Genomic DNA, 12,464 nt, shown 5'->3' on the forward strand with positions numbered 1-12,464 from the left:
TACAGTCTTCGAATATAATAAGCGTATCGACTGGCTACGAACTGGTAGACTCGCACAATATTTAAACGAATTTTGTTCACAAAGTGGAAGAGCTTTAACGTTTCAATCGCATCATTGATCCAGGTAATTTGTACCGACTATCATCAGGATTAGAAGTGGAATAGTATGTTGTGTTACAAGTATTGTAATGTTGATTTTTTCAGCACTAGACCCAAGTTTTCCTAACGAGCGTAGCGAGCACACGACTCAATTTTCTTGGGTCTAGTACTGAAAAAATCAACAGTACAATACTTGTAACACAACATACTATTTCCCAACTCAGTGAAGAAAAGAAAAACTTTCGTTGGCTTTTTTGAGAAAAACATTGTATGCGACTCGGTGATAAATGTATTGCTCCTATTGTGCCTAAAAAGCATTTATCATTCAGCGGCAAAAATAACTATTTCAAGGGTTATTTGCCACCCGAGTCAATTTCCAATTTTTTCACAGCTCAGGCATTTTCTGACCTCAGTTGAAACTTCAGAAGTCTTTGTATTGTATTGTATTGTAATGAGTATTGACCACTTACTGAAGAAACGGTAAGTTCCAGATATAGCGATGTCTCTTCATTATCCCACCATTTCTTCAGTAAGTCATCGGTACTTTTCGCAGTTCCTACACTTTTTCAATATTTTGTAAAAGGAATATTTTGAAAGATTTTGAACATCGACCACACTTACTACGTGAATTACACATATAGAGCCGAATAAAGTACTTAGAGCTCGATGTCATACATAACTATTTTACATGACAAATGAAAAGTAGATTTCGTTGATCTAAGGCATAGCAGAAGTCAGTAAACATACTAAAACGAGACTTTTTATTTTTATCCCAAGTTAATGCTGTAAGTTACATGCTAAGGACGTCGAAATTAATGCTTGAAACATGAAAAGTTCGATTTTCGATGTATGAGGATCCCACTGCTGTACATAAAATCTTGTTGCTAAGACGTTAGTAAATGGGGGTATTGCGCATACAATGTGTTACCGAACTCGACTTCGTATTGGCTCGTATTGGCACTCTCACATCTATTGCGCAAGACACACCCTTTACTAGCTAAGTTTTCCAGCTGAGCGAGTAAGGAAAATTAGGACGTGTGCTGAAAAAATCCATTTCCTGTCAAGGTACGAACAACGTTTTGTTAACCGGACAACTGAAATAGACAAAACACATCAATTTACTTGAAAAAATTCAAACTTCACTACATTCACATATCAAATTTGTTCAATCATACAGTCATGGAAAAATTCATTCAAAACCGTCGCACGATAACTCGTAAAGAAATGATTTTTTTCCCATACGTTATATCGTTCGGAAAAACCTGACATTTCATAACAAAAAATCATAAATATGTCGTATTTCAGTTGCCCGGTGCACAAATACCTATTTCCTAACTAGTGTTGAAATATTGTGAGTTCGTCGTTTATTTCTCACTTCGTATAGGAAAAACGGTGATCCTAACTTATGTTAAAAGGTTTTTTTTTAGCTAATTCGATTCCAGCTCTCGCGTCCGACTCGAGCTGGAAACCTCTCATTCGCTAAAAACGTTACGAAAATAACTAAGCACTCGTTCACTTCGTTCAGTTGTTGTATTTTGAAATGTTGTGTGTAAGCATAATCTACTATTAGAGGTACATCGAGTACATCACAGCAGCACTGCTGATGGAAAAACGTGAACGACGTGAACTCTGTTCATAATGTCAAGCATGTCAAGTAATTGTATTTTTTCAGTGAGGTTAGGTTTTATTGTTGATCAAAAAGTTGCTGCATCTTTTGATAAATAATATAAGGGTCGAGCTGACACTGGCTGAAGAGAATAAATAAATTTTCCAGATATTTTGGTGTAAATACGGTAACTACTGAATGAAGCATTTTGTAAATCAAAATGTCGTACTAATGAAATTCAATTTTTCAGGCCACAGTCAACATGCCGCTTATTGCAGAACTGGCAAACGAAGGCGAAACGAGCGATAGTTCCAAAACATTTGTATTCGAAAACGAAGGACACACTTTGGGCAATGTACTGAAATCGATTATCGGCCGTTATCCAGAAGTAGAATTTTGCGGCTATACTGTTCCACATCCCGCCGAACCAACGATGCATTTACGTATTCAAGTGTCTAAAAACAGCAGGGCAGCCGACGATCCATCACAAAGTGTTAAAGCAATCGATGTGTTAGTTCGTGGATTGAAGGATCTAGTCGCCGTTTGTGATCACACAGAACTGAAATTTAACGATGCCATTCAGTTGTTTGACAAAACATCGAAATCGACGACTGTGTAACTGGAACAATTTCTTTTAGAATAAATGGTGCCACTTGTTTTTCTTTAAATTTAGCAAATGATTTTCGATTTGAATTTGGATGGACACTAGTTCCAAGCTAGTTCCATGTCCTAGACGAGCGAAATGGAGTTTATTGTGAAACATACCAAAAAAGAAAACTCTAGCTAGAGTGGAACTTGCAGTCAGAAATCAGGTGCGCTTTTATCTGAGAGATTTATATTTTTCACTTTAAGGGTGGTCATATTTGAACATGGGACACTGACATCTAATGACTTTTGTTCCTTGTCGCCTTCGTACATGAACCAGTCCAGGAGAGCAATCCGATCCTCAAGATCATATTGAATGCTAGTGGTCGCTAGTCCTTGCAGTCCAGCATTCGGACATATTGTTTTTCTTTTCTCACGACTCCAAAGTTTCTTCAGAATTTCTATTTTTCAATCCCGAATACAAATAAAGAAATAGCCGTGAAAATTTCCATATTAAGGGTAATTTTGGTTCGTTAAAAAATTGAATTGTTTTAGAACCACTTATAGTACATGGTCACCGTATATGAAGTGTATTAACATGGTTATGCACAGTACATTAGAAAAAGAACATGATAGAGCATTTTATGTCCTTGATGTTCTAATTTCTCGAACCGATTACATTTCCACTAAAAGAACGAATAAGAACCCTAAGTCATTCACTTAACGAATTTGTCCTATTGAACCGAACGAAAAAACCGAATTCATTGCAACTGTCCCATGAAGTAATGCCGCTATAAGTTAAACCATTCTTCACGTCAACGGGTCAATGAAGACGGTTATGTCGTGTGTTAGTGCTAAAATTAGCAATGATCTGGATAATATAGAGAAATTGACCGACGAATTGAAGTGAAACATTTTGCAAGAATAATTAATAAATGTTTACATCAAAGGAAGTACAAGATTTGATCAAATTATGTTTGAGTGCTGAACAATTAACCGACAGTCTTTTCGAAATTAAAAGGAAAACCGATGGTAGGTAGGTAATGACGAAGTCACTTCTGCAGATGTCTTACAAAGTTTTTAGTATTAGGCTGCAGGTAACCATACATTACATTAGAAAGCATTAATCACTGAGTTGCATACAAAGTGTTTCTCAAGACCACAAAAGTTCTACTCTTCAAGTTGAGAAAATGGGTTGTTCGACCAAATAATCCTATCATCCTTCCATTCTAATTGATCGAATTACTATATGAAAAAGCTGTCATTGCAGAAGTGTTCTCTACTTGTCCTCTTTTTTATGTCAAAAGGTCCTCTGTACCAAAGTTAAAAAATGGGAACCCTACTTACTCACTTATTACAACCTACTATTGGTTTTGGCCTCCTACCTACAGCAATCTTCTCCCATCGGACCTATTCGTCGCTAACGTTCTGCAGTCGCTCATTCTTAGTTATTTCAGATCAGACTCGATTGCATCTTACCATCTCGCTCTCGGTCTTCCTGGCCTGCGGGAACCCTACTGAAAGCAAGTTTTAATTAACTGTTTTTCGGTTTTATCGCCTAATCATAAGAGTTTATAGCACGATAAGTTACTTCAGTAATTCGTTCTGTTTGTATGATTTTGTACGATGTTGGGTGCACTACTGCACTACACAGCCAGTATCATTCAGTGAACTTCATGAGTCTTCAGTGACTAACATTCTAAAACCAGCTAATCTAATAAATTTCAAGGGATAAAAAGTTGCAAAATCTAGTTTTCGTATGATGTTTATTGATTCGCGGCGAAGCCGAGGTCAACAATCACACGAAAATATGACTTTTCATTTTATACCGAATTTTACATGCTACATGCGTTGAAAACCGTAATTTTCATGTTTCAAGCACTTCTTTCGAATCACTCAGCATGTAATATACATTACATGCTGTGATTTCACATACAAATTCTCTTGTTTTCCCTAGTAATGTAATCACCCATTTTCAACCCCAGGGAAATCAAAAGCACGTAATAATATATTACTTCCGAGATTCCAAGTTGTGTATTTGATAAGTGGGGGGTCAAATAGAAACTTGGAACCTCGTAAGTACAATGCTTTACGTGATTAGGCGATGTAAATGAAAATGAAACATGCCTTAACATGTAAAAAAAAACAAACTGACACTTGTCTCTAGGGCTCTTTTTGAGAAATTAGTTTCTTGATTATCTCCAATTGGTTGAATACCTTGAAGTTCCTTGAACTACAATTCCATACAGTGGCTGGTTTTAGAATGTTAGTCACGGTTTTTTTTTTATTGAAGTCAATATCACAAATTCGTTTGTTTTTATTCTTTCGAGTAGATATTTAATTGATTAAAAAAAGTATCCGTACAAGTCTAAAAATAATTTCCTTTGTTAACATCGAAACAAAATATTTTCTCATTTATTGTTAATGCAGTTGCGTTGAAAAAACAAAAAAATTATCACTTCCCTTTTTTTATGGTTATTCACAGTCACACAAAATATATAACTATTCAACTAAGCAACATTCATTACTTTCATATTATCAAATACTGAATCTCACAACAGAAAAGACAGACAACACACATGACACCGCCCGTTCTAGTCGTTCGGCACTCCACCGGTGGCCGCATTATTTGCGTTACGGAAAATGTCTCTAGACGGTGTTTGCATTGGTGGTGTACTTGTACCTTCGGCAGCTGAGTCCCTGAACGCATCCTCATTCATCAGTCGTTGGCGTTCCAAGTACATTGAAACTTTAATGTTACGCATCTGATGGTCGTTGATCAATTTCAGCAGGGCCATCACTAAAAGGCCAACACAGGTGGCAAATGATCCCCATGCTCCGAACTGTTAGTTAAAATTGAAAATATTGAGTCATTGGCTGGAGTATTAAACGAAAAAAGAACTGCAGTTACTTGTGATGTTCCCATTTCTATGTAAAAATATGAAGTATTGACGTGTTCTTCTTCTTTGGTTATATTTTGTCCAGCAGCAATTTCACACCTGTAATGTATCGATAGTTATGAGGGCAGGAATATCCATAAAATTTAGAACAGTGCCGCCTTTAGCTTTTTTTGACGCCAGGAGCAACTTTTAAATTTTCTCCACAAATGACTATTCTGGGCGTCCTCGTCACATGTTCATATTCGGTGAAAAATATGCATCCTGCAGACAAATGTTCCAACGTAGAAAATATGGAAAAGGCGGAACTGATTGTGGCCCTGATTGTGTGCCTTAGATATAAAAGTACCAGATAAAATAAATATTCCTATTCCAATGCTTAGATCAAGTCTAGTAACAGATTCAATAACTGACAGATTATGCTTTCCATTTGTGTAAATGTTATCCTCTAGCTATCGAGACTTTTATCGCTGCATCCCATATTGTCTTCACTTTCTTCGTTCTTTTGTTTCGATTATCACATATTGTCTGGTAAGGGCATACACAAAATGACGTCACGTCATGAGGGAGGAAGAGTTTCTCAAGATAACATATTTAACAGCTCTAATAAACTTGCGGTCAATTTTGATCTTTTTGTGTGATGAGAAAAGTTAATTTTCTCCTTACTGGAAAATGTGTCATGTTTTTACGCTTTGCAACAGCGATAACTCAAAATAATTTAAATTGATTCCTGGAATCCTGGAAATTTTTCTTTTCCTGCATCCACTACGACAATACTTTTACAGCGTCGAAAACTGTACTTTCCACGTTTCAATGACTACTCTAGGCGCCCGCAGCATGTATCACAAAATTCAAACGAAAACTCTACTCTACTCTAAAATACTATTCAAATAAAACTATCATAATAAACGACTTTCTCATATTGAAAATCGTGCAAAAACGGACCTCGGCGAAATTTGATGACGCACGAAAGCTCATCCCAAACTGTAGATGTCAGAGTAGACCTCATAAAAAGATAAAATGTTGATTAAATGTAAAAAAAAATAAAACCTAGTCATAGTGATCATAAATATAGTGAAAATCGGCAACTTGGAACATTTACAAAATTTGATTTTTCGCCACCGGAAGATGGTCAAGAAAAAAATGAGTCGCCTTTTCTAAACTTTGGACCAATAGAATTTTTTCCGATCACAGAAAATTAACTTGTTGACTAGAAAATTTTCGTGAAGTCACCAACTCGAAAACAGGAAAACAGGCTAAATAGTTAGGACACTCATATTGCGTCTTCATACCATTTTCAAATCAACAAAGTGATTTGTCTAACATGAAATATATTGAGTGGGGTATCGTTAGAAAGGTATGACCTGACTATAAGTTAAAAATTATCTTCTATCAAAATATGTCCACTCACCGAACTTTTGTGACAAAAAGGATTCGAAGGAGTGCATAAAATTTCATGAAATGAAAAATTTTGTATGTCCCAATAGGTGCCTGAATCGATATACGTTCTTAGTTTTAGGGTGTATTTCAGAAAAACTTCTTTTTTGTTGAGGAGGGGCGTTCGGAGAATTAAAATAAGAATTTATCGGTAGTTATAACTCCTCGAAGGCACGACACGAAGTCTGTGATATAGCTCCTGATGTAAAGTTATGGGCTCAAAAGAGTATAAGAAATTCTTCAGTGATAATTACAAAAATGGGAAATTGAGCACGCGAAGGATTTTACCTCTTATGTGCTGCGAAAATTCATTTTTCGCGGGGGGCTCGTGTGGCACACTCTTCAAAAAACGATTTTCCGCACAAGTATGTAATTTACTATTACGTTACCGCTACATTCTTATACCACCACAATGGTTTGTTTGTATTACTAATACATGAGTTACAAGTTAAATTGTAAACAGCAATCGACGTTTAAGTGCAGAACTTTTCCGTTATTTTTATCTGAAGATAACGAAAAACTCAATTTTACATGTGTCATTTGTTATCGACAGACGACAGTGACGACAAAAATCAGTGTGATCTTTCGCTGATGATATCTTACATTGCCGATAGCATCAAGCTTATGTTGAAGTAGGAGATTTCTATCTATGCAAAATACTTTCAACAAACAAAGTAACATATCTGCTATGCAGAGGATATAGTTGTGCTACTGTGAAACGTTATTGGGGAATGGTTTAAACAACAGATGTAACAGACGTTAACGACAAAACCATGACACTATCGCCGTCTGCAATAGGTTAAAAATTAACAGAACAAACGAAATACTTACGACGGAAATCTCTGAGTCATATTCGAACACCAAACAATGAAGCCCAATGTTATAATTATAGCTGAGCACAACGTCAATACACAATTGATGATTCCAAAAAATACGCCGAGAAATAAGCTTAGAAATGATTGTTCTTCATGCTTGATAGCTAGCTGGGTAAGTCTGTAACGGGATTATTTATCAGTCTTTCTAAGCGAAATCTCACTACGTTTATTCAGGAAAAACTACTAACCTATACGCTTGAAAACAAGATATTAATGTCAAAAAGACAGCGCAAACTATTGGAAAATTGCAATAAAATCTCGAAGCCCAGGCAGCCTCAAATAACCCATTGTCTTCTCGCCAGACACCAGTGGTGAATAGTAAGCAGTGACCGCTACAAAACAAAAGATAAGAGATTGTTATATTTTGAAACGAATCCACCTACTTACCCGAATGCTTGACTGTGGTTGGCCAGTGGGACGTGTATACAAAATGATAGAATTGCTGCAAAAACGTTACCAACTATTTGGCTTAGCAAAATAATATTGGATAGGGCCATAATGTTGCTTAAGACTAATTTAATTTAAAATAAAATTTTGTTTGTTTTTGTTCGTGTGTTAAATTATTCTTGTTATGATTGACACCAGTTCTGGACAGATAGACGTCAACGCAAAAAAGCTTCGATGAAAAGATGGTAGGTGGGGCTGCAATATGGAGACTGTTCATTTTTTACCAACTCGAACAATGTTTCAGAGGAATTAATCAATAATAACGTAAATGGTGATAAGTTTAAGACTTCTCGATGATGATGAATTCCAGCATACAATTTACGACAATATTTACATGCAACTCTCAAATATGTCCATACCCGTAGGTTTGTGTTCAATAGTCAAAGCAGACATTCAAATAACCATTCATACAGTAATCGTAGAAGAGCCGAGTATAGATCAAAATTTTGTCCACTGGCAGTGCGATCGCATGCCAAATTTTGTACGCTAACTAACTAACAGCAAACTACGCGAAACGAAATAATTTTTGAATTATTTGTTGCGAAAACGCATAAACTGAAAATTCTGACTAAAAAGTTTGTTGAACAACGTAACCAGGAAATGTTTATATTTGAAGTTAAGCAATCACTAAATTCACGCCGTAAGTGCGGTCGAAATTCAAAATGGAAAGTGCGGAGGACTTTCTAACGTAGCGTCATTTTCATACAATGAAGCGTTGAAATGTTTTTTTCGGTTCCATTTTTCATCGAATTCAAATTCAAATTTTAGGCACACTTACGGCGTGAATTGTTCCGAAAAATGATTCATTTTATGTTGAATTTCTCAGGAATTTAAAAAAAAACATTCCGCCATTGTGAGGTTAGCTACAATTAGTTAGTACACAAAATAGTCAACTAGGTACTGTCATTAGTTTCTCTATATGAAGATATCTATAGACTTCGACCTATGGTTTTAATTGGGACTATTTTTGAGAATTGTCAAGAATTTTTAGACTTGATTACCACTTATAACAAAACCACTCTGTTTTGCCTCCGCTTAGCTAAGCCACGACTCTTTTCTATCGTTTAAAGTGTAAACGAAGAGGAAACGGATTACTTTTTAGCCCCGTACGAAGTACGAAGGGGCTTATAGGATTACGATGCCGTGTGTAATTGATGGAATTCGAAGCAGACGGTAAGGGCAAAGTGTTTGCCTATGTTCATAGATAACGAATCCGCAATAAAAATTTGGGCCGTCTGTCCGTCTGTCCGTCTGTCCGTCTGTCCGTCTGTCCGTCTGTCCGTCTGTCCGTCTGTCCGTCTGTCCGTCACGTCGATATCTTGAGTAAATCAAATCCGATTTCAAAAATTTTTTTTTTCCCTGAAAGATAGTCAAAATAGTGAGGCTAAGTTCGAAGATGGGCATATTCGGGTCGGCCCTTCGTGAGTTAGGGCCACCTAAGTGATTTAAGGAGATTTGGTGATATTTATGGCAAAATAAACGAAGGAAATGTAAATGACACGGCAAATGATAGGTATTGTCAATACCAATCCAGGAAAAAAAGGTTTTATAAAATCGGGTGAGTGGACCGTGAGTTAGGGCCTTAGAAGTGAAAAGCTACTAGGGCCCTATGTGTGTTTTACGTAGAACTCAAGTAAATTTCATTCGTTTTTCGTAATTTTTGTGTCATTTGGAAGGTAATCAAAAGCCGAATAGAATGTTGTTGAAAAAAAAATTAAATTTGGGTCCTCGGACTAAGGCCGCTACTAGGGCCCTATGCGTATTTTACATACAACTCGTGTAAATTTCATCCGTTTTTCGTAATTTTTGTTTCATTTGAAAGATAATCGAACACCGAATAGAATGTTGTTGAAAAAAAAAATAAATTTGGGTCCTTGGACTAAGGCCGCTACTAGGGCCCTATGTGTATTTTACAATAGCTCGAGCAAATTTCATCCGTTTTTCGTAATTTTTGTGTCATTTGGAAGGTAATCAAAGGCCGAATAGAATGTTGTTGAAAAAAAAATTAAATTTGGGTCCTCGGACTAAGGCCGCTACTAGGGCCCTATGCGTATTTTACATACAACTCGTGTAAATTTCATCCGTTTTTCGTAATTTTTGTTTCATTTGAAAGATAATCGAACACCGAATAGAATGTTGTTGAAAAAAAAATTAAATTTGGGTCCTTGGACTAAGGCCGCTACTAGGGCCCTATGCGTACTTTACATACAACTCGTGTAAATTTCATCCGTTTTTCGTAATTTTTGTTTCATTTGAAAGATAATCGAACACCGAATAGAATGTTGTTGAAAAAAAAAAAAATTTGGGTCCTTGGACTAAGGCCGCTACTAGGGCCCTATGTGTATTTTACATATAGCTCGAGCAAATTTCATCCGTTTTTCGTAATTTTTGTGTCATTTGGAAGGTAATCAAAGGCCGAATAGAATGTTGTTGAAAAAAAAATTAAATTTGGGTCCTCGGACTAAGGCCGCTACTAGGGCCCTATGCGTTTTTTACATACAACTCGAGTAAATTTCATCCGTTTTTCGTAATTTTTGTTTCATTTGAAAGATAATCGAACACCGAATAGAATGTTGTTGAAAAAAAAATTAAATTTGGATCCTCGGACTGAGGCCGATACTAGGCCCTATGTGTATTTATACTCAATAAATTAAAATTTTTGGGTCAATTCGAAATTTGTGTTACATTTAAAAGGAACGTCGTACGGGGCTTCGTAATTGCGCTATGCGCAATTTTTAAGACGTACACATTTCATAAGAATTTTACTTTACCGACGTTTACGGGCGCAATAGGTTTACGGTAAGAGTAGGGCGACGGACGAACTAGGGTCACGTACGCAATAGATGTACGGGTTTGTACGGGGCTCAGTCGCAGCAAACGCTCCGACTGTTCTGACGGCTCGTTTGTAAGTAGAAATCAAGACTAAACAGATTTTGAGAAATTTTCACTGATTTACATAGGTAGTCGCATACACAGAACTTTTTATGTATTACCGCATTTGTTATTTCAGCTACAAATAATTATCTCTCCTGCTTGAACAGGAGCGGAGAAAACAGATATTTTCCCTCCTGTTAAAACAATAGAACTGTCATGAATTGTCATGGTCTTTTGAATGGAGAAGATGATGTTAATCACACCGCACACATGGATACCTCTTTAATTTCAAAAAAACACAATCAGTGATGTATTTACGATAATCTATGAGGTTTCTATCCAAATTTGAATGCTTTTTTTTGAAAAGTGAACAGATGGTATTATAGCGCCACCTGTTTTATCTTGTTCATTATTATACCAGCTGGTTGCGAATCGAAGAGAAGCCATTCGTACATCCATTTTCATTTCTGAATCACCTCTTGAATTATTCAGACGAAATAAATTAAAATTCAACCAGGTATCGACGAGTTGGAACTTTTGCTAATAAAAAAATCAGTGTTCCGTGTACCTACTATTATCTTAACGATTTAAATTGATCATTTAATTGAAATTATCAACGAGGTAAGCCGAACTTTTATGCAATTTAGTTTTTTAGCAATGGTCGCTCTTTTCTTCTTTTGTTTGGCTTTTTTTATGGGCCTCCAGGTCCTTGTTTGATGACATATCCCGTTATCTATTTGTTCTTTATCAAAATTTGTGATGACATTTTTTTGTCTATTTTCGTTTTAAGAATGCCTACCATCCGTTTACAATCCTCCGATGGCGAAGTTTTCGACACAGACGAGCAGATAGCAAAGTGCTCAGGCACGATCAAGACCATGCTCGAAGATTGTGGCATGGATGAGGGCGAAGACGCAGTTGTACCGTTGCCGAACGTGAATTCAGCAATTTTGCGAAAAGTTTTGCAATGGGCAAACTATCACAAAGACGATCCAGTACCGCAAGAAGATGACGAAAATAAGGAAAAACGAACCGATGACATTTCGTCGTGGGATGCAGACTTCCTGAAAGTGGACCAGGGCACACTGTTCGAATTGATTTTGGCAGCGAATTACTTGGACACAAAGGGACTGTTGGACGTTACTTGCAAAACTGTTGCTAACATGATCAAGGGCAAGACACCAGAAGAGATCCGTAAGACGTTCAACATTAAGAACGATTTTTCGGCAGCTGAAGAGGAACAGGTTCGTAAAGAGAACGAATGGTGCGAGGAGAAGTAAAGATATTAACGTAATGTGTAAATAATTCTCGAACTTATTCAGTTTTTTTTCTTCTCTCCTGTTCATTAACGATAGCCACAAAGAAAAGCTTACACCGAAAAAGTAATGTTGTATAAGAGTGGCTTTTAATTTATATGATTTTCCATTCTGTGGCACTACTATGGGGCCGTTCATAAATTACGTAACGCAAAAATTGATAATTTTCAGACCCCCCCCCGGGTCTGTAACGCTAAAATGTATGGAACTTTAAAAAAAATGTATGGACCGTAACGCCAGGTCAACACCCCCCCCCCCGGGTATTTGCGTTACGTAATTTATGAACGGCCCCTATGTGAATCTTTTTTTTTTCGTTTATTTGAAATACT

The 12,464-nt window shown here is 36.6% G+C and overlaps 3 protein-coding genes across 4 annotated transcripts; 2 read left to right on the forward strand and 1 right to left on the reverse strand.

Moving 5' to 3' along the window:
* The first annotated feature begins 1,767 nt into the window (after window positions 1–1,767).
* On the forward strand, window positions 1,768–2,376 carry LOC119068891 (probable DNA-directed RNA polymerases I and III subunit RPAC2). 2 transcript variants are annotated; one of them, XM_037172759.1, is made up of 2 exons: window positions 1,768–1,882; window positions 1,955–2,376. In XM_037172759.1, exon 2 carries the CDS (start codon window positions 1,967–1,969, stop codon window positions 2,321–2,323), a length of 357 nt encoding a protein of 118 aa, XP_037028654.1. In that variant the 5' UTR covers window positions 1,768–1,882; window positions 1,955–1,966; the 3' UTR covers window positions 2,324–2,376. The 2 variants fall into 2 exon arrangements, with proteins under 2 accessions (XP_037028654.1, XP_037028653.1); XM_037172758.1 differs by having other exon boundaries at window positions 1,769–1,891.
* A 2,334-nt stretch (window positions 2,377–4,710) lies between these two features.
* LOC119068883 (transmembrane protein 179) lies at window positions 4,711–8,101 on the reverse strand. The gene is made up of 5 exons (XM_037172748.1): window positions 7,886–8,101; window positions 7,687–7,830; window positions 7,455–7,616; window positions 5,201–5,288; window positions 4,711–5,132 (listed from the first exon to the last, which is right to left on the reverse strand). Exons 1-5 carry the CDS (start codon window positions 7,993–7,995, stop codon window positions 4,884–4,886), a joined length of 753 nt encoding a protein of 250 aa, XP_037028643.1. The 5' UTR covers window positions 7,996–8,101; the 3' UTR covers window positions 4,711–4,883.
* A 3,151-nt stretch (window positions 8,102–11,252) lies between these two features.
* LOC119068888 (S-phase kinase-associated protein 1-like) lies at window positions 11,253–12,222 on the forward strand. The gene is made up of 2 exons (XM_037172755.1): window positions 11,253–11,440; window positions 11,610–12,222. The coding sequence occupies exon 2, from the start codon at window positions 11,611–11,613 to the stop codon at window positions 12,097–12,099; it is 489 nt and encodes a 162-aa protein (XP_037028650.1). The 5' UTR covers window positions 11,253–11,440; window position 11,610; the 3' UTR covers window positions 12,100–12,222.
* Window positions 12,223–12,464: the final 242 nt, after the last annotated feature.

Source organism: Bradysia coprophila, assembly GCF_014529535.1.
Source record: "Bradysia coprophila strain Holo2 chromosome X unlocalized genomic scaffold, BU_Bcop_v1 contig_20, whole genome shotgun sequence".
Classification (NCBI taxonomy): domain Eukaryota; kingdom Metazoa; phylum Arthropoda; class Insecta; order Diptera; family Sciaridae; genus Bradysia; species Bradysia coprophila.

Bases quoted from the DNA above. Each gene is read 5' to 3' on its own strand.
- LOC119068891 (XM_037172759.1), top strand. From the start codon at position 1,967: ATGCCGCTTATTGCAGAACTGGCAAACGAAGGCGAAACGAGCGATAGT.
- LOC119068883 (XM_037172748.1), bottom strand. From the start codon at position 7,995: ATGGCCCTATCCAATATTATTTTGCTAAGCCAAATAGTTGGTAACGTT. The intron at 7,831-7,885 runs GTAAGTAGGTGG...TTTGTTTTGTAG, and splicing joins AACCACAGTCAAGCATTCGG to CGGTCACTGCTTACTATTCA. The intron at 5,289-7,454 runs GTAAGTATTTCG...GATACATTACAG, and splicing joins ATGACTCAGAGATTTCCGTC to GTGTGAAATTGCTGCTGGAC.
- LOC119068888 (XM_037172755.1), top strand. From the start codon at position 11,611: ATGCCTACCATCCGTTTACAATCCTCCGATGGCGAAGTTTTCGACACA.